Source organism: Rhinatrema bivittatum, chromosome 3, assembly GCF_901001135.1.
Source record: "Rhinatrema bivittatum chromosome 3, aRhiBiv1.1, whole genome shotgun sequence".
In the NCBI taxonomy this organism is placed as follows: Eukaryota; Metazoa; Chordata; class Amphibia; order Gymnophiona; family Rhinatrematidae; genus Rhinatrema; species Rhinatrema bivittatum.
The window spans coordinates 524,162,198-524,182,091 of NC_042617.1; the positions used below are offsets into that span (position 1 = coordinate 524,162,198).

The 19,894-nt window shown below is 44.4% G+C and overlaps 1 protein-coding gene across 8 annotated transcripts in view; it reads left to right on the plus strand.

Annotated features, from left to right (window-relative positions):
- Positions 1-19,894, plus strand: part of SLC5A6 (solute carrier family 5 member 6) — a 377,063-nt gene that overhangs the window by 146,299 nt on the left and 210,870 nt on the right. For all 8 annotated transcript variants that reach the window (XM_029596258.1, XM_029596266.1, XM_029596264.1 and 5 more), the window contains exons 13-14: positions 9,423-9,601; positions 10,127-10,230. In XM_029596258.1, coding sequence (XP_029452118.1) covers positions 9,423-9,601; positions 10,127-10,230 — 283 coding nt within the window. The remainder of the gene's footprint in view (positions 1-9,422; positions 9,602-10,126; positions 10,231-19,894) is intronic.

The following is a 19,894-nucleotide window of genomic DNA, read 5'->3' on the forward strand; positions in this document are numbered from 1 at the left end:
GTTTTTCATTTTAATTTAACTTTTTGCTTTGCATGCTCCTTCTCCACTTTTTCCTCCTTCCAGGCACTATTCTCACCTCATCCATCTTCTTGTCTTGCTTCCAGGAATTCTTTGTTTACCTTTTCTCTGCTTCCATGCACTCTGTCTCCCAGCTTCACTTTCCTCTCAACTTCTTCCCCTCTTTCTAGAAACTTTTCCCTCTTTCCTCTCCCTCTAGGCATTCTTTACCCAACCCCACATCCTTGTCAGTTTCTTCCCCTGCATACAGGTGTTTTCTTCCTTTTTTCCTCTTGCCAGACCATTTTTCAATGAGCCCCAACAACAGAGGGTGGCTATGGACCATGCATATCTACCTATCTGTGATGGCAGTAGCCATATTTCATCCTGGCCTGGATCTCACCAGCTGCACCCAGGGCCAGTGCAAGAGGAATTGGCACCCTAGGCAAACCTTCAGTCATGCACCTACCACCCCCAGCTTACCTGTTGACGGAAGCTCCAGCATAGCACTCTCTTCTTTGGCAGTATTGGCTTTCCTTCCCCTGGCCTGGAGGAATCTTGCCACCCTCAAAATGTTGGTGCCCTAGGCAACCTCCTAGTTTGCCTAATGGAAGCACTGGACCTGGCTACACCTCTCCTTGGGCCCTGGTTATTGGACATTGAACTTTAAACATGTTACCTGGAATATTTCAAGTCTTGCCTTTATTATGTTTTCCTACTAGGTGCAAAAATGTCTGTTCCCTGTATGTACCTGGATCAGTCCAGACTGCTGGGTTTTGCCTCCCTTCCAGAGACAGAGAAAAACTTTGAGAGCACCCCCTTTTAATCCGGTGTGCAACCTGTATCTCTCTAGTATTTTTCTGTCTCCATCAGATGGAGGTGGCGCAAAACCTGCGGTTCTGACTGACTTGGTTTAAAAAAAAAAAAGAAAACCAAGAACCACAATAACAGCATGTCGTCTTCTGTGCTAACGAAGTTCAGGGAGGACAAGAAGGAAGTATAGCCTCCCGAGGGGTTGGCAGGACCCAGTGAGACCATCCCCCTGGTAGCAGGCATAGCAGGAGTGTGGCTTGGTGGCCCAAATTACTTCCATCTCTTGTGGGGTGCCGGGGGTGATCACCGGTGGTCCGGGTCCCCCCCACCCCCCTCCTTTTGGATCTGGAGAAGCCTTGCCCTTGGCCGGTAAAGTTTTCCAAAAAAATAAGAAAACAGCAGTCTTCTCCACTTTGGTGGCATAGCCGCGGTCCCGTGGCAGTTCGCGGCCAGGTTAAGGGTGTGCAGTCTCAACCGCGATTTAGGCTCCTGGGTCTCTCTTCTTCTCTTTGCTTGTCAGCGCCCTTCCCCCCCTTCACTCCTTCTCCCGCCAACCATGCCACGCAATCTTCAATGCTTGGCTGTCCTTGCAGCTCTCCCATGCGGGCCTCTGTTCACGGTGCCTCCCTAGAGGAGAGGGTCCTTCGGAAATGACGGTGGCTGCAGCAGGGAAGTCCCATGGTGCGGACAAAAGGCCCGCTACTCCGGAGCTCAAGGCTGAGCTGTTTCCGCTTAGTTAGGGAATGGCAGCCATTTTGAAATCCTTTGCTGCCATTAAAGAAGGGGCGCCTGGGGGAGGGGATCTCCTACCTGACTTGTCGCAGGCTGCTGCGAGTCCTGAGGATCCTCAGGACTCCTTCCATGAAACACTGGTTTTACAGCAGACTTTGTGCTGTTAATGCACAAAGCATATCTCGCCAGTCAATCCTGCCCGGGCATTTCTTCTAAGCACAGACTGGTCAAAGGGCTGCCCAGGAAGGTCCTCAAATGGCCGGAGCTACAGAGGACCTTCAGAATCCGGAAGGCCAGGGGCCTCTCGCCTCGGGGCAACATTAGTGAACCTCCCTCAGGAGATCCAGACCTCGCTGGGACCTTGGGCTGTGGCTCATCCTCTGCCCCTCCTCTACTTAGTGGGGTGGATCCAGATGAGGATCTGGAGAAGGCTTTACCTTTGGACGGGAATGATCCAAAGGTTGTACACTTGTTTCAGAGGGAAGAACTGGATCCTCTGATCCCACCTGGAGCTGGGCATAGCGGTTCCCCAGGATGATCCGGGCCAGGACACAGTGGATCCGGTCCGGGCAGGTTTGTGGGGCCCGGCCAAGATCTTCCCTTTTCATCGTATGGTCCAACAGCTGATGGTCCTGGAGTGGGATATTCTGGAGACAGGCTGAGAGTGGGCCGGGCCATAGACAAGCTCTTCCTCTTGCCAGAGGAGACTTTGGAGCTCTTGAAGATGCCTAAAGTGGACACTTTTGTGTCAGTGGTCACGAAGCGAATCACCATCCCGGTCGCAGGGGCGGTGGCCTTAAAGACCTACAGGATAGACAACTCGAAGTAAATCTCAAGAGGATATTTGAAATGTTGGCCCTCTGCATTCAAGCTGCAGTCTGCAGCAGCTTCACGCTTCGAGCAAGCCTGAGGTGGGTACAGCAGATAAGTGCCAGAAACTTACCACCTCAGGAGTCAGCACAAGCAGAGCGTTTGGAAGCGGCGGTGGATACGGAACAGACACCTTATAAGATATTCTTCATACCTCCTCTAGGACTATGGTTTCGGCGGTCTCAGTGAGGCGGCTTTTGTGGTTACGCAACTTGTATGCTGATGTTTCCTCTAAGGCTCAGCTTAGCTCTCTACCTTTCAAAGGCAAGCCTATTTATTTATTTATTTATTTAGTTAGTTGCAGTTTTTATATACCGACATTTGTTTAGTAACCTCACATCGGTTCACAATTAACAGAAACATTGCAACTGTGCTAAATAAAACGAACATTTGCAACAGTGCTTTACAGGAGAAGACCTGGAGCAGCAGATTAAGTTCCTGGGGGATAATAAGGTGCACAAGCTGCCGAAAGATAAGCTGCCGGAAGGGAACCAGAAGTCTTCTTCCAACCCGCTCTTGTTTCCGGGGGCAGAGGTGCTTCCGCCAGAGTAGGGCACCTGGAATGGGACAGAGACAAGCCTCGGGGAGGTCCCAGTCCTTTCCCAGACGTCGAGCGAGCCGAGATGGGGCCTGTTAGGGGCCCCTCAGATCCAAGTCTTCTCAGTGAGATACAGCTGGCCCATTCCTCCATCCCAATGATTGGCAGATGGCTGCCCTTTTTCACGAGGAATGAGTTAAGATAACTTCGGACCAGTTGGTTCTAAGTGTCATTGAACACAGCTTCCTTTAGAATTTGCTCAACCTCTACGAGACCTATTTTTGGCCTCTCCCTGCTGCTCACCCTTGAAGACTCAAGTTGTTCGACAGACCATCCAGAGATTGCAGAGCCTGGGGGCCATTGTTCCGGTTCCACAGGAAGAGCAGGGAACAGGACGTTATTTCATTTACTTCGTCCTGCCGAAGAAGGAAGGATTTTTCCGTCCGATTCTGGACCTGAAGAAGGTGAACAAGACCCTCCGAGTCCTGCGGTTTCAGATGGAGACCCTGCGCTCGCTCGTTGCAGCCGTCCGCAGTGGGGAGTTCTTGATTTCTCTGGATCTGACAGAAGCGTACCTGTACATTGGGATCCACAGGGATCACCAGAAGTTTCTCTGCTTCATGATCTTCGGAATGCACTTCCAGTTCTGTGCCCTGCCCTTCGGTCTGGCTACGGCTCCGCGCATTTTCACCAAGGTGATGGTGGTGGCAGCAGCCCTCCGGAGGGGAGTGCTGGTTTACCCATATCTGGATAACTGGCTCATCCGGGCGAAGTCAGAGGAACTCTACAAGCGGTGATGGATAAGGTCTTACACCTTCTGAGGAGTTGGTCCCGTGGGCGTTTGCTCATATGAGGCCCTTATAGAAAGCGTTGCTATCCTGTTGGGATCCGATGTCAGAAGAGTTCCAGATGGTTTTACCGCTTACAGAATCCGTCAGGTCCAGTCTTGGTAGGTGGCTTGTCTGAAAACACTTGAGGGCGTGGTGTGGCCCTTGAGGTGCCTCAGTGGGCAATAGTGACCACGGACGCCAGCCTCTCAGATTGGGAGGCGGTGTGCCAGTCTCAATCAGTCCACGGCCAATGGTCGATGGCAGAGGCACAGTGGTCCATCAATTTCCTAGAGACTAGAGTGGTGCATCTTGCTTTACAGAGCTTTCTTCCACTTTTGCACAACTGGGCGGTGCAGGTCCTGTCAAACAATGCAACGACAGTATTTATTTATTTATTATTTATTTAACATTTTTATATTCCGCAATTCATGTAGCAGAGTTACATATCATTTCGGTTTACATTATAACAATAACAAGCATGTAAGAATGCGATTACATTAAAACAGGGGAAAAAACTAGGATTAGGGAGAACAGGGTAATAAAACCAAACGTATCAAATAATAATAATACTACGATTCTTTTGCAAGCTTGGCTATAGCTCTGGGTGTGTATTAGATTAATATAATATACGGACTATGGATCATTTATTTGGGATGAAGGAATGTAGAGTTGGAATGTTAATCTACTATATAATCTATATCAACGGTTAGGGAGGAACCAGAAGTCGTCTGGAAGCGGAGATGCTGATGACCTGGGCTCAACAACATCTGGCTTTGTTGGCGGCATCACACATATCGGGGACCAACAATGTGCAAGCGTATTTTCTGAGCCACCAGAGGCTAGACCCCGGGGAGTGGGAGCTGTCCTTAGAAACGATGTCCCTCATCTCACACAGATGGGGTGCTCGTCATCTGGATTTGATGGCAACTCAAACGAATGCCAAGGCTCCACATTTCTTCAGTCGCAGAAGAGAGCTTGGAGCGGAAGGGGTCAATTCTCTGGTCCTCCCTTGGCCTCCATGACCTCTGATAGGCAGGGTTCTACAGAGAATAGAAATTCACCCAGGCAGGGTGATCCTAGTGGCTCCGGAGTGGCCCCAAAGACTCTGAGTTGCCAATCAAGTCAACCTCGCACTGGACGGGCCCCTGTGCCTGAGTCATCTTCTAAACCTACTGCGCCAAGGCTCTATATTTTTTGACCAGGTAGATCGCTTTTGTCTAGCGACCTGGCTTTTGAAAGGCAGCCGTTAAGGAAGAAAGGTTATCCTGAAGATGTTATTGCCACCATTCTTCGGGCTCTGAAGCCATCTACTTCTTTAACCTACATCAGGATCTGGAAAGTCTTCGAAACTTGGTGCTGCGAGCATGGAATCCTTCCTCGTCAATCCTCAGTGGCACACATTCTGGCGTTCTTGCAGAAAGGCCTTAGTAAAGGTTTGTCGTTTAACTTCCTCCTGGTGCAGGTGGCGGCCTTAAGGTGCACGAGAGGCAAGCTTCATGGGGTGCCACTGGTGGCACACCCCGATGTCTTACATTTCCTCCGTGGGGCGAAGCATTTGAACCCTCCCGTTTTGTCAGATACATCTGTCTTGGAGCCTTAACTTGGTCCTCAGGATACTGTGTGATGCTCCTTTTGAACCTCTGAAGAAGGCCACCTTAAAAGATTTAACTCTTAAGGCGGTGTTTTTGGAGGCAATTTGCTTAGTTTAGAGGATATCTGAGCTTCACGCTCTCTCCTGTAGGGAGCCTTTTTTATGAATTTTGGATTCTGGGGTCTCGCTCCGGACTGTTTCCTCATTTCTACCGAAGGTTCTCTCGGCTTTCCACTTAAATCAGTCATAAAGATCAAAAGCAATCATAGCTCGTTGACTGAAAGAGGTCATTGCTTCCGCTTATATTTGTCATGGGTGACCTGTCCCTGATGGTTTGAAAGCACATTCAGTCAGGTCACAGGCAACTTCCTGGGCAGAGTGTCAGCTGGTCCTGCCACAAGAAATTTGCAGGGCGGCGACATGGAAGTCTCTGCACACTTTTGCCAGACACTACCGTTTGGATGTCCAGGCTTCGGGCGGCGACAGTTTCAGAAGCAGTGTCATCCGAGCGAGACGCTCGAGGTCCCACCCCAGATAGGGAAGCTTTGGTACATCCCAGCAGTCTGGACTGATCTGGGTACATACAGGGGAAGGAAAATTGGTTCTTACCTGCTAAGTTTCGTTCTTGTAGTATCACGGATCAGTCCAGGCACCTGCCCATTGGGCGTGACCAGATTCTTCTTGAGAGTCTGCTCGTTCTGATTTATCATTGTAAGGCGCTGCAGGCTTAACATGGCTACAGGTTTCTCCATTTCATTCTTACAGTCTTGTTATGTACATAGATGGGTTATTTCTTTCTTGTCCTTTGCTTGACATAACTGTTGACATTTTACATATTTCCTCTTTGATAGTATTAATACTGAAGAGATGCAGGTTGCACACCGGATTAAGAGAGGGTGCTCTCTAAGTTTTTTTTTCTCTATCTCCTTCTGCTGGAAGGGAGGCAAAACCCAGCAATCTGGACTGATCTGTGGTACTACAGGAACAAAAATTAGCAGGTAAGAATTAGCATTTTCCTTTCAATAAGTTTCTTTCTCCAAGGCCAAGCAGAATGTGAAGTCTCTACAGATGTCTTCCCTACAAAATGGGTGATGTTCTTTGAGGACAGCAGGATGTCAGTCCTTGCAACACCCACCCACCCACCCACTTCCCCTTGGAGTTGGCTTAACCTTTTAATGTTAAGGAACAAGACTGAAGGGGTCTCCACCTGGATGCATGGCATAGTGGCATGCTGGACACATCCAGTGAAGCACAGTCAGTTCTGGAATTGACATAAATGTTCTGGGCAGGGCTCCATCAGCTGATGTTACCTATATGTGAGGACTGACATCCAGCTGTCCTCTGAGAACATCCGCTATAGATAAGCGACTCTGCTTTCCCTATTTCAAATAATCACCTAAAATACAAATTTTTATATATCATTAGATGTCAGTCAGTGGAAGCATCTAATGAGGGTAGAATATTTCAGGCAGTGTAATTTTTATAAGGTAGTGTCTCCCAAGCAGTGTCACTTTTCAGTGTTTTCAATTGTCTGGATCTTTTCTAAAAGTTCAGATTCTCTCTCAAGGTTTGGGTGTTATGTGTTTGTGCTTTCTAGGTTTTATTTTGAGCAAGTATAAAAAAAGTCACAGTTGTGAGAAATAATGTACCCAGAGTTATGTTAATGCAACCATTAGTTTGACCATTTTTTATTTGTATCTTGGGATCTATTCAGTAACTTTGGTGGGTAGCAGTCTATTGGCATGCTTCACTCTATAACAGTTGACATTTTCATTTCCATTAAATGGTAAGGACTGGTTTTGAAGCACGGTGTTTTATTGTGGGTTGCCACAATTCTTCAGATGTCTGTGTGAGGGTGTTAATTTGTACTAGCAGAGGTATTGGTATTTATTTATTTATTTATATTGATGTATAGACCAATATTCTGGCTATCAAGCATACCGGTTTACAACTCAAATTAAGTAAAATAAATGTGAAACACATACATCATTTAAAATAAACAATCATACACTAATACAGCAAAGCAAATAAACAATAAAACACCATAATTATCAAGTAAAATTAAAATAAGTTAAAATAATTAAAATATAATAAAAAGCAATAAGCTGCTGCTCATATTTTATGTAGGGACTTCTATGCTAAAAGCCTGTTTAAAAATCCATGTTTTAAGCTCTCTTTTAAATTTATGGAAGTTCGCTTCCAATCTTAGCTTGGTTGGAAGTAAATTCCAAAGTGCTGGAAATTTATCCTTACTGTTGCACAGGGATCCCAGACTGAGGTGGTTCTGCTGTTGATATCAGCTGCAGTACAGCTGAGAATTTCACCACTGGGTTTCTGTGACCTTTATAAATAATGTAAATTATGTTCTGGATGCTTATAATGTCACAGAAACCCTTTATGAAATCAGTCTTGCTACTGATAAGATAGCCCATTTGTTTTGAAAATATTTGGTGTTTATTCTCTCTCTGGATGTTTTACTGTCTGGCTGCTTTTCTATTTTCTATCCCAGGCAGGTCCCTCTCTTTTTTTCCCTCACTTATTTCCATTTCCCTAGGGGATCTTGTGCAGGGTTCAGAACCAGTACCATTAATAATCCTGGGTTCAGAGTCCTTTGCTTTGGCAGTCTGATAGTTGCTGCAGTCCTGTGTGTCTAATGTAAGGGCAAGTTGCTTCCCAAGTTCTCCTGTCAGTCCTGGACTTATGGCTGTAGCAGCTGCATAGAGAGGATCGGTGGTTCAGATTTGGATTCTATTTAAGTTCACAGTCATTGCAAGTGGGGGACTAAGTTAGCTTGTTGCATAATGACTTTCAAATGTTTGTGAACAAAGTAGATGGTTGTTACCTATTGTCATATTCAGTGTGTCTTTACCTGTGACCCCGCCTGAAAATATGATTCTGGTGGCAAGTGAAAAGGTTGAGGGGTGAGGAGTTAAGCTATCAGGTTTTGGTTGGAGCAGTATTATATTTCAGGTTCTAGAGCATAAGTGGAGTGTTCATACTTGTGCATGCCTTGCTCCAATAATATAGATGTCTAAGTAGTAGGTCATAAGGACATAAGACTTGCCATACCAAGGGTCCAAGCCCAGTATCCTGTTTCCAACGGTGGCCAGTCCAGGTCCCAAGCACCTGGCAGGATCCCAAGGAGCAGATAGATTCCAAGCAGCTTATCCTAAGAATAAGATGTAGATATATCTGCAACTCCACCTTAATAATGGTTAACGGACTTTTTTTCCAGGAACTTGCCCAAAACGTTTTTAAACATCTACACTATTAGCTTTCACTATATCCTCTGACAACGAATTCCAGAACTTAATTATGTATTTGAGTAAAAACATTTTTTCTCTCTTTAGTTTGAAATTTATTTATTTATTTTTAACTTTTATATACCGACATTCCTGTATAAAATACAAATCACACCGGTTTACAATAAAAACATAACTTCGCCTGTGAGCGTTACATAGAACAATCAACAAATTATATTAAAAGCATACATTACCTTTGTCAGAAATGTAAAACAATTATAAAGTAGAAATTGTTAACAAGGGAATAAAGATAACAAGGGAAATATTAAAACTAGGGGATGCACGAAGGGGTGCACAAACGCCTGCTGGCTTGGCGCTTTTAACGGATCAGTTCCTTGAGTGATGACGTCGGGGGAGGGGCGGGTCCCTCAGGCCTTTTATTCTTTTCAAATTCATCATCTCTTCCCAGTTTCAGTGCTGTTCTTTTCTTTTTTTTCAATTTTTTTTGTCTTTTTTACCTCAGATGTGAACAGGTGATTTCCAGATAGTGGCCAGCTCTCCCCCTCAGTAACTTCATTGTGTCTCCCCCTAGTATTTGTACGTTTTGAAAGAGTAAATATTACTAACCACTCCTGTCTTTGCCCTTAATACTGTACAGAATTTGAATGTGTGGTAGCTGCCGCGTGCCACCCTTTTCCTTTGGTAACACACGTAACAAAATGACGTGAAAAAGTGTTAATGTAGAGACTTTTGCTTTCGCATCTGTCTCCATCGCACACCAGTGATCATCCTGTTCCCTCTGCATGCAGGGAGCAATTACTGGATTGGTAGCTGGCCTGATCATGGCATTCTGGATTGGAATTGGAAGTTTTGTTTCCAACTTGAAGACTAATCCACCTCTGCTGGCAAATACTACTGGAATTCCAGACACTGGGAACCTGACAACAGCTGTTATGACAACCTTGTTAACATCTGCATCTACCAAAAGGTGAGATACAGGGTCAGAAGGGAGAGAACAGGGATGGCGGTGCAGTGTTTGTTTTAATCTCATTCACCAGGATGTTTGGCAGATTACCCTGAGGAAGGGCATGAGACTGGCATTTTCATCTTCTTGCCTTAGTAGATTTTAAGAATGTAATTAGGCTTACGAGTTCAGTGAATTTTGAATGAGATATGGTAATTGTGTGTTCATATTTTCAAGTTGGGAAACATTTTTCTTTACGCTTTCTTTTTAATTGAATTTCAGTGCTTATTTTTTAATTTGAAGCCAGAGTTTTCCTTTTTCCTTGTTATGTGCACCTTATCATAGTGATGTGGAACCTATCTGAGGACCCATAGATGCTGTATGTTATGATTGGAGTGAACTGACTCGCAGCCCTGTCATTCCCCTTCTGCCAACAGCTCAGACTCCAGTCTAGCTGATTGGTGTTTGCAGTGTTCTGAGTTGTGATTGAGGTTTTCTGTGTCATGCATATAATTTAAGGGTTGCTTTTGTTTTTTTTCTTTCCTTCAGCCCAACAGGACTGAAGAAGTTCTACTCCTTGTCCTACATGTGGTACAGTGCTCACAACTCTACTACTGTGATCATCGTCGGGCTCATTGTGAGTCTTTTGACAGGTATGCAGGGGAAATGGAGTGGCTGTGTGCTTATGAGATGTTCTGTGAATAATCTCTGCTGTCTAAAGAGGTACAGATAAGCAGCAGTATTCATAAGGTGTTATATGCAGAGCTCCATGTACTGAACCAACAGGGTCATATGACCAAAAATATTTTGTTTCTTTGGGTAGTAATCATGATAATCAGGTTTATAAACCCTTTATGTCAACAATAAGAAACAGCCACCCAACGCCTGTTGTAAATTCAATATAAATACCCTGTACAGGCGTCTTTACCCAGCTCACTAATCACCTTTTTATCAGAATGAATAAACTTTTTTAGAAAAAGTACAAACTTTTATTTATTACACAAATATTATCGTATAAAGATTCCGACCGGCAATACACATTAATCTCTCCACAAATAAAATCATCCAAAAACATCCCTTAATTTATCATTCACACCAACATATCCCATTCACATCTTTACCCCATTCATACCTACCCCATAAAATACATGCCCATACCTACCCCCAAATAGGCACAGCAATTTTTTTTAAATACAAAATTGTAATGGATATCCTAACAGTTTTTTACATCAGCAGAATGTCATGACTCCAATAAACATGTATTCAAAGTCCATGCATCCTTGTCACCTCCAATTGAATACTTGCTGATTACTGTTCTCAGTTTCTTCAAAAAGATATGCCTTAAATGCAAAAGACTGCTGGTTATGATTGTCAATTATGCTCCACTTCTCCAGCGCTTTATTACTCCTAGGGAACTTGCTTCACAGCGCACCCAAAGAGACTGGCTTCACAGCATGCCCGAGCGATCATTGATTTGATCGTTGAGAAATCCTCTGAGGAGTTTTGCACACGAAAGGACAGAGGGACCATATGTTGAAACCTTATTTTCAGTTGGTAAATCTGTAAAATCTTGAGGAAAAATAAGATTTTTTGCTAATTCTGAGAGGTCTGGGTGTTATGTTTTTGTATGGATGTGAACCCTGGGCCGAGATGAGAGGACTCTGCCCACAGGGAGGAGCCCTTTGAGCCTCACCGTCGGTAGGCGTGGTCTCAGTGACGTAGGACACAGCTGTAGAGAGCCTTTATTGTAAGGAAGGAAAGGCAGAGCGGGATAAGTAGTAAACACAGTACTGAGCAGTGGGGTATACCCAGGTGATACCGCTGATGATGTAGACCTGGTAGTGACCCATGGAGCGGGGTAAGCCAGGGAGCTCTTTCAGGCAGCAAAATAACTGAGTTCCCTGTAAAGCCGTTATTGCTATCTTCATGTTCTATGTAAACAGATGTGATGTTCCCAATGAATGTCGGTCTATAAAAATATTAATTAAATAAAATAAAACCTCAGGGGTGCAGATCCAGTAGTGGCCTGCAGCGTGGGGTACGCCGAGGAGTCTGTACTGTAGATGGTGCGACTGAGGTGCAGGAAGCCCAAGGTTAGCTGTAGGTGAAGCGGTAGAACCCTGTACTCAGGATGTGCTGGAACAGCTTTACTGAAGAGGACGGTAGTGGCCCGTGGCACGGGGTACGCCGTAGAGTACTTCAGCAAGCAGCAGCGTTGTAGGCAGAAAGTAGGTACTCGCAAATGGTAGTTCCAGGAATAGCTCCAATGCAGTGGGTCAGGTAGAATCCCAAGACAGGAAGGCCCTCTGAGGAGCAGATAGCCAGGAATGCAGAAGGGTCCCCGAGGAGTGGGTACCCAGAGCGTCAAGACCCAAGGAGAAGGCTGGAACAGGAAGTCCAAGAGTAGAGCGGAGGCAACTCCTTGCTAACTCGTTGTAGCAGAGGGCTGGTCAGCTTAAGTACAGAGGCAGGCTGACGTCATCCAGAAGGGACGCCCCCGAGGTTCCTGCCATGTGTACAAAGAAGGCGCGTGCGCGCGCCTTAGGTAATTCCGGATCCAAGAATGGTGGTTGGCAGCGCCCACGCTATCCCGGGGACGCCGAGGAGGTCTGTGCTGGCTGGCGGAAGCTGCCATTGGTCCTAGGATTGCCGATACATGGAGAAAAGAGGTGAGCATGAGAGGTTGTAGCCGTCTGCGACCGGGTGTAACACTTGGTTTCCTTTTCTCCTCACTGGGATTCTAACCTTGTCAGCCCTGGTGCAACAGGCCCTACAAGACGAGGAGAAAGTGATCATATTGTGATCTGTCCAAACAAATGAGCTAACTTGATAGAAGATTCAGATATAATGACACCATTGGAAGAAAAGACTGTCAAGCATATGACCATCCTTATTAATGGGGTTATGAATTCACTAAGTCAAGGATAAATGTCACATGGCAGAGAAAAATTTAGATTCCATAGATTTGAGAGGTTCATCTGCATGGAGGTTGAAACCCCATTTCCTTCTCTTAGGTGAGCTTTTTACTGAAAATTTATAATACCAATAAGTTCATAAAGCGCTAGACTTGTAATTGGTGGAAGTTGGTAAATAAGTAACAATTTTAAATGGACTTTTATTCAACTGAAGGAAGAGGTCTTCTGTGGAAAATTGTGTAGATATGAACTTTTTTACTTTGAGAGCAGTGGCAGATGACCACAAGTCTTCAACCATCCTTTGCTGTTTTAGGTTCTGAAAAAAATGTACTGGGAATATGCTTGTTTTAGACAGGAAGTGTCTCCTGGTTTTAGCCAAATTTCTGTGATAAAAAGAATATGGAGGTTTATAAGTAAGGATTAGATCTGAGATAAGGAGGGGGTTTGTTGCTCAGTGAATGGGTGTTCATTAACCCATTATATCTGAAATGTTTTAAGAAGCTATGCTCTAAATAGGGCACTGGGACATAATGGATTTAGGGCACATTTGAGCACTGAGGTAATTGGGGTATAATTTGTGGGAGAAGATCTATGAATAGGTAGTGGAATAATATGAAAAATCAAGGGCCTGCAGACTGAGGGGCAGACAGGCCATGAATTGGAATAGCCAATACAAAAAGGAAACTGAATTTAGACCAGTCATAGGAAAAGAGAGGATCCTTCTACCTAAGGACAAAGGCAAGTTCGCTAGGAGAAGCAGAGAAATTATTTGTAGTCTTTCGCTGCTTGCCTTTAAGAAGACAAAGCCTTCTTAAAGGCCTGATTTTCAAAAGGATTTATGTGCATAAAATATTTTTATGCCTTAAATTCATTTAAGGCATATTTTTATGCCTTAAATTCACTTTTGAAAATTGCTTGGAGGTGTTGGGTGCGTAAAAATATGTGCAGGTGTGATTCCAAGTGTATCGCCCCATCTTCCTCCCACCCCAGTCACTTTGTTTAATATATAGATTATCATCCCTACTAGGAGGAAAATCTTCAAAATAAGTCAATTAGTGATTTTAGCATCTGATTTTAGTGAGTGACTAATTTTTCTGTTGCTGGTTATTCACTAACTGTCATCTAGTAATCAAATTTAAAAAAACATGAGGTGCTACTTAGACGGATAAGTTCAAACTTATCCGGCTAAGTGGTGCCATTTGAATACTTGGCTATGTTTAGCAGCTGCCACTTGGATAATTATTTAGCCAGGTAAATAGACTGCTAAATGGGGGGGGTGGGGGGCAAGACAGGAGCCTTGCAGGGTGAAGCTGTTTAGCTGGCTAACTTATGGGCTGATTCAGTAAAATCTGCGGGAGAGTGGGCGTTTGCCTGTGCGCGTGCCGGGAGAGCGGGCGTTTGCCCGCTCTCCCGGCACGCGCACAGGCCATTCGCCTGTGCACGAGATTTAGTATTTAAATGAGGCTTGGAGGTAGAAACAGGCAAAAGGAGGTGCTAGGGACACTAGCGCGTTCCTAGCGCCTCCTTTTGGCCCGGAGCGGCGGCTGTCAGTGGGTTTGACAGCCGACGCTTAATTTTGCCGTCGTCGATTCTCGAACCCGCTGTCAGCCACGGGCTCGGAAACCGGACACCGGCAAAATTGAGCGTCCGGTTTTCGACCCGACAGCCGCCAGCCCATTTTTAATTTTTTTTTTTCTTTTTTTTACCCTTCGGGACCTCCGACTTAATATCGCCATGATATTAAGTCTGTTCTGAAAGCACATTTTGTTTTCTGAATCGCGCTGGAATACTTAAAAGGGCCATCAACATGCATTTGCATGTTGAGGGCGCTATTAGGTTCGGCGGGTTGGACGCACGTTTTCGGCCCCTTACTGAATAAGGGGTAAGGGAAAACGCACGTCCAATAGCGGGTTAACTGTATCAGCCCGTTAGTTTGTACGTCACTTTGAACATTTTTTTTAATCTGGAAGAATGATCCATAAATGCTTTTTAAATAATTAAACTTAGCTGGATAAGTGCCAATATTCAACCTTAATCAGCTAAGTTAACCGGATAAGTTAGATCTGCTATTAAGCATGTCTAAAGTTAGCCAGATAAACTGTTAGCTGGTTATATTCATTGATGCAGCGGCACTACTGAACATTCTGACTAAGCTAGCAGGATACGTTTCTGTGGCTAATTTGCTCAGCCGACTGTTGTCTGAATATGGACCTCTATAGATTTAAGGCAATAAATAAATTTGACTAGGGTTTTTTTTTTAAATGTAACAGCCCTTACATTGAGATATGTCCACTTCTTAATAAGTGTTTAAGATTTTAGCAGCTCAACAAATTAAGATGCAGACAGAAGCCCAGCAGCAAAATAAGGGCTATCCAATCTTTTGCACCAAGTGCCATATGTATGTTTATCTACATATTGGTGAGAGGTGGTATGTGTGCATCCAGTGGAAAGACCTCTGGTTCAAAATTGAGCTCTAGAAGCTAGAGTGGCAGACTTGGAGAAGCTAAGGCAGACAGAGGTATATAGAGAAGACCTTCAGGGATCTAGCACTGTCCTGCTGCTTGGGAGGAGAAAGGTACCTAGCAGAAAGTGATCCTATAACTAGGATTTGCCCTCCAGGTGGTGATTTATCATCTTGCATGAAGAATGTGTCTCCAGGGGTCTGTGCCCAGGAGGAAAAGGTTAAGACAGCTGATGTAGTGGGTAATTTGATCACTTGGAAAGTAGACAGCTGGGTGGCTGGTTGGCATGAGGATCATTTGGTCTCAAATGCTCCCCTTTCCACACGTAGGACCCCAGAGACCGGCTGAGCTCCAGAGTCTGAATGCATGGATAAGACGATGGGAAGAGAGGTTTATATTTGTTAGCAACTGGGAAACATGCAGGGGAAGGGAGAGCCTATGTTGACAGGATGGGCTCCACCTTAACCAAAGTGGAGCCAGGTTGCTGGTGCTAATTTTTAAAAAGGAGAGAGAGCAGCTTTTAAACTAGTACATGGGGGAAAGCTGTGCTCAGCAGACATTCAGCAGTGCTTGTTTTGGAGGAAGGTTTCTTTAAAGGAAACTGGCAAACCAAATAAGTTAGAATGTTCCAAAAGAGGTGGTTTTAAAAGCTGAAAAAGGTCAAGTACATTTAAATACAGAGCACACATATAAAAATGATTCCAAACTGCCTGTTTCATCTGATAAGCAGATTGTGGATACATATAAAAATAGAAATACATGGGGTTGCAAGATGGGCAGCAGAGATTTGAGCTCTTGTTTCTTTTTATATATGTTGTGCTCTCATTCTTCCTCCTGCATTTGAAATATGGTAAGGGACTCTTCTTTTTTTTTTTTTTTTTTTTCAAAATATTTTTTTTATTAGCAGCAAGAATATACAGCCAGACACCAAATAACATTTATACAACCAGGGCCAACATGGCTTAATACGACATCAACAATGTGTACACACAATACCAGCAGTTGATATACGTTGAACAGACACATATATATATAGTGCAATTCTCGCTGCCCTTATTTTCTTTTATCTCGCCTATACCTCCCCCCCTCCTCACTCAAGAGCCTTCGCCACATTCCCCCATCTCAGACATCCAACCTCGCATTCATCCCATTCCCCCAAACATACCTCCATCCAGCCGCTACATCCACAGCACCCCCCCACCCCTCTCGAGACCAGGGAATTCATTGCCAGGATATACAATAGCCTATCTCCAACAAACCGGTCTGGGTTTCCTTTGGGAGGATTACAAAAAACACTTGCCAGCATCCCTCATAATGCTTATCTTGTTTGCGATTACTAGCCATACAGTCCATCCATTCCATTTGCATGGATATAGCCATCCAATTATGCCAGGCCGCGATGGCAGGGGATGTTGCAGGTTCCACCCAGACCGATAAGATCGTGCGGTATGCCAGCAGGATGGCAACTCTCCCAAATTTTACCTTAGAGTAAGTGCCTGGTAAGAGTGTCAAAAAAGGGTGAGTCAGCAGGGCCTTGCCAGATACTTGAGTTGCCATCCCTGTGAAGCAGGCAATAGTAGCCATCACCTCTGCCCAAAACTGTGTGAGCTTCGGACAGTTCAATAAATGATGTAATAAAGTGCCCTCCTCCAGGCCGCATTTAATACATATTGGGGAGTCAGTAAGGCCCATCCGGAACCGACGAACATCATCATAGTAGATCAAGTGAAGAATTCGAAACTGCAGCTCACGGAGCCCTACGTCTGGATTTTGGGCATATAGAGATTTGAAGCAAGTGGCCAGGTAATCCACCGTAATATCACTACTCAAGATGTTGGATCACCGACCAGCCAGAGGCTGTAGGAAATCGCATGTTCTGCGAGCCTAACCCATTGACTTCCAACCAGCGATGGTATGAAGGTGCGCGGTATCAAACATTGCATTTGCAAACACAGATTCTGCAGCCACCCCCTCCGATGTCCACACAAGAGATTGAAGATAGTGTCAAACCTGTAAGTAAGCAAAAAAAAAAAATGGCGTGGTGATAAGTGGTAATCATTACTCAGTTTTTGGAAGTCCAAGAGACTCTGAGTCATAGAGGTGGAAGGCAAAAACCACCTCACGATTAGCCCACTGTTGGAAGAAACCGCCAGAGTCCTGGCCCGGTACAAAGTTCAAATTGCCCACCAGTGGCATCAGCAAAGATAAGCGAACATTGAAAAAAAATTGTCTGAGAAGGCTGCTGCCTCAGAGAAAGTTATATCATCTGATGAGGAATCTCTGGGCAAAACAGGCCTACCAGGCGATATACTAGACATGATTCGAGAAGTTAAGAATAAAATTAGACTTTAGATCAAAAACAGGCTAGAAAAGAAAACGGAATCTGTGGTGGATCAGATTACCAACCTGGCTATGGTAGCTGAAAATTCAGTGAGACTGGACAGTTTTTAGGAACGTCTGGAAGATATCGAAATGTCTACTAAAAATTCAGGCTGCAGGCTGGATAAGCTAGAAAAGCTGACTAAACATCTTTCAGAGCAGCAGAACAAGCTGGAAAACCACAGCTGTTGTAATAATGATCATGGGGCTGCCCGAGGGCACAGAGGAGTCCAATTCATTAAACTTCTTTGCGAAAGGGCTGCCACAGGTGTTAAATATTCAAGTTGCCAAATCAGTTCTCAAAGTGGACAGGGCGCATAGGGCCTTGGCATAAAAGCCTGTGGGAAATGCATGTTCCCCCTGTGGTGCGTATAGGGTTGCACAACTATGCCGACAAAGTAAAGATTTTTTTTTTTTGGTATTTATATTTTATTGAAATTTTCAATACAATACAACAAAGAAATCAATACATTACAAATTCCATGTAAAGTCATACAGGCAAGAGCTACTCTGTAGATCATCATACAGACAATAAAAATTTCCTACGTAGCCTTGAGAGGTTGTAGTGTATTGTTGATAGAACAACCCTCCCCACTTCCCACCCCCCCCGACATGTCCAGCAATATCACAAAATCTTGAGATACATGTTATACCGCATTTCTCACCCTAATAGAGCAGTCAAACTAAGTAGAAACAATTGGGTCTGAACACTCAGGCAGACGCTTAAATCAGCAAATGAGGGTGCAGATACAATAATATACCCATAAGCGAGGTGGCATCATTGAAACATAGCAGTTGATTAATGGGAAGCACATATATCAAGTTGTAGGAGTCCCATAACAGAGAACCCTCTGTATGGTGCTTGACCGTCATATACAGTCCCTAGGTGGTTCGCAATTACTCAAAAGCATTCAGTGGGCATCTCACTCCAGCTGGTGTTGTAACGGCCTCCACGTTTCATTGTGAGCTGCTAATTTATTATGCCGAAGGGCCGTCAGGAAGTCCATCCTACGATGAGCTTTTAATCGAGTTAATAAGTCATTCCTCGTCGGGATAGTAGGTGACTTCCAACATTGCGCTAGAGCCATTCGTGCTGCTATCAACATATATAAACATAATCTGTGTTGTGATTTGTCCAGGTCCTCCATAGGTATATTTAGTAATGCCGTAATGGGAGACAGTGTGACCCGTCTCTGTAATAGCTGGCTCAACCATTCACTAAGGGAATGCCAATATGGTTGTATAACAACACATTCCCACCAGACGTGGAAGTATGAACCAATCTGGCCGCACTGTCTCCAACACAATGGAGAAACGGATGGATAGATTTTGTGCAACTTTGCTGGACTGAGATGCCACCTATAAATCATTTTATAATTATGTTCCTGAAGTCTGGCAGAAATTAAGCCCTTGGAGGCACTTTGAAAAATTATGGTTTGTAAGGAGGACGCTATGGATTCACCCAGATCTGTTTCCCATTGAGATAGTAAAGCAGACAAACTTTCCCCATCATGCGTAAGCATGGAGTATAGTTTAGAAATTGCCTTAGTTAGGGTATCAGCCCTAGAACAAGAAGTGCTCAAAAAGCGTTCTAGTGTCTCTGAGTTTACCAGATCTGCATAGCGAAAGGATAAAGTGTCGGATTTGGGCGTAAGATAGATACATACTCTGGGGCAAGTCATAGATGTCCGCTAATTGTTTCCATGTCAGGAGTGACCCTCCCTGTAGCAAGTGTCCAAGTGTAGTAATGCCCCTGGATTTCCAAAGTTGAAAAGCGGAAGTTTGATACCCAGCTACAAATTCCATATTATAAGACAGGGCTGAATGATAAAAATAGTCACTAGACCCTACTAATCTCGACCTCCATTTATTCCAAATCTTAAGCGTGTTATTTAAGGACCAAGGTAGGCACCGCACTTGCAGCCAGGAGGATTTGGGTTGCCACGGTAAGGCCGACACAGACATATTACCAATCATAGACTGAGCTGCGGCGACCCATTGCTTCGGCTGGTTAGTTCGATCGAGGTCAATAACAGCTTTTATTTGAGCAGCTGCATAATAAGCAGTAAAATCAGGTACTCCCAAACCACCGTGTCTTTTATGTTGGAATAATATCCTTCTTGCCACCCTGGGGGGTCTACGACGCCATATAAAATCAAATATTTTCTTTTGAATCTTTTTGAGGAAACCCGAAGGTAACTGAATGGGCAGAGTAGTAAAAAAATAGAGAAACCTGGGGAGCACGTTCATTTTAACAATAGCTATTCTGCCCAACCAGGAAAATTGACCTCGATACCACTTATCCAGATCCCGGTCAATTTTTTGGGAAAGTGGGACATAGTTTAGGGTAAATAAGTCGGAAAGATTAGCATTAATAAAGACTCCCAAATATTTGAGCTTTCTTGGCCCATCGGAAGGGAAATTGTTTAATATTTAGTACCTCAGACTCTGGCAAATTGATGTTCATTAATTCAGATTTTTCTAAGTTAACTTTAAAACCCGATACCTTGCTGAAACTGTTTATTTTGGACTCCACACCCGCTAGCGAACTTAGCGGGTGC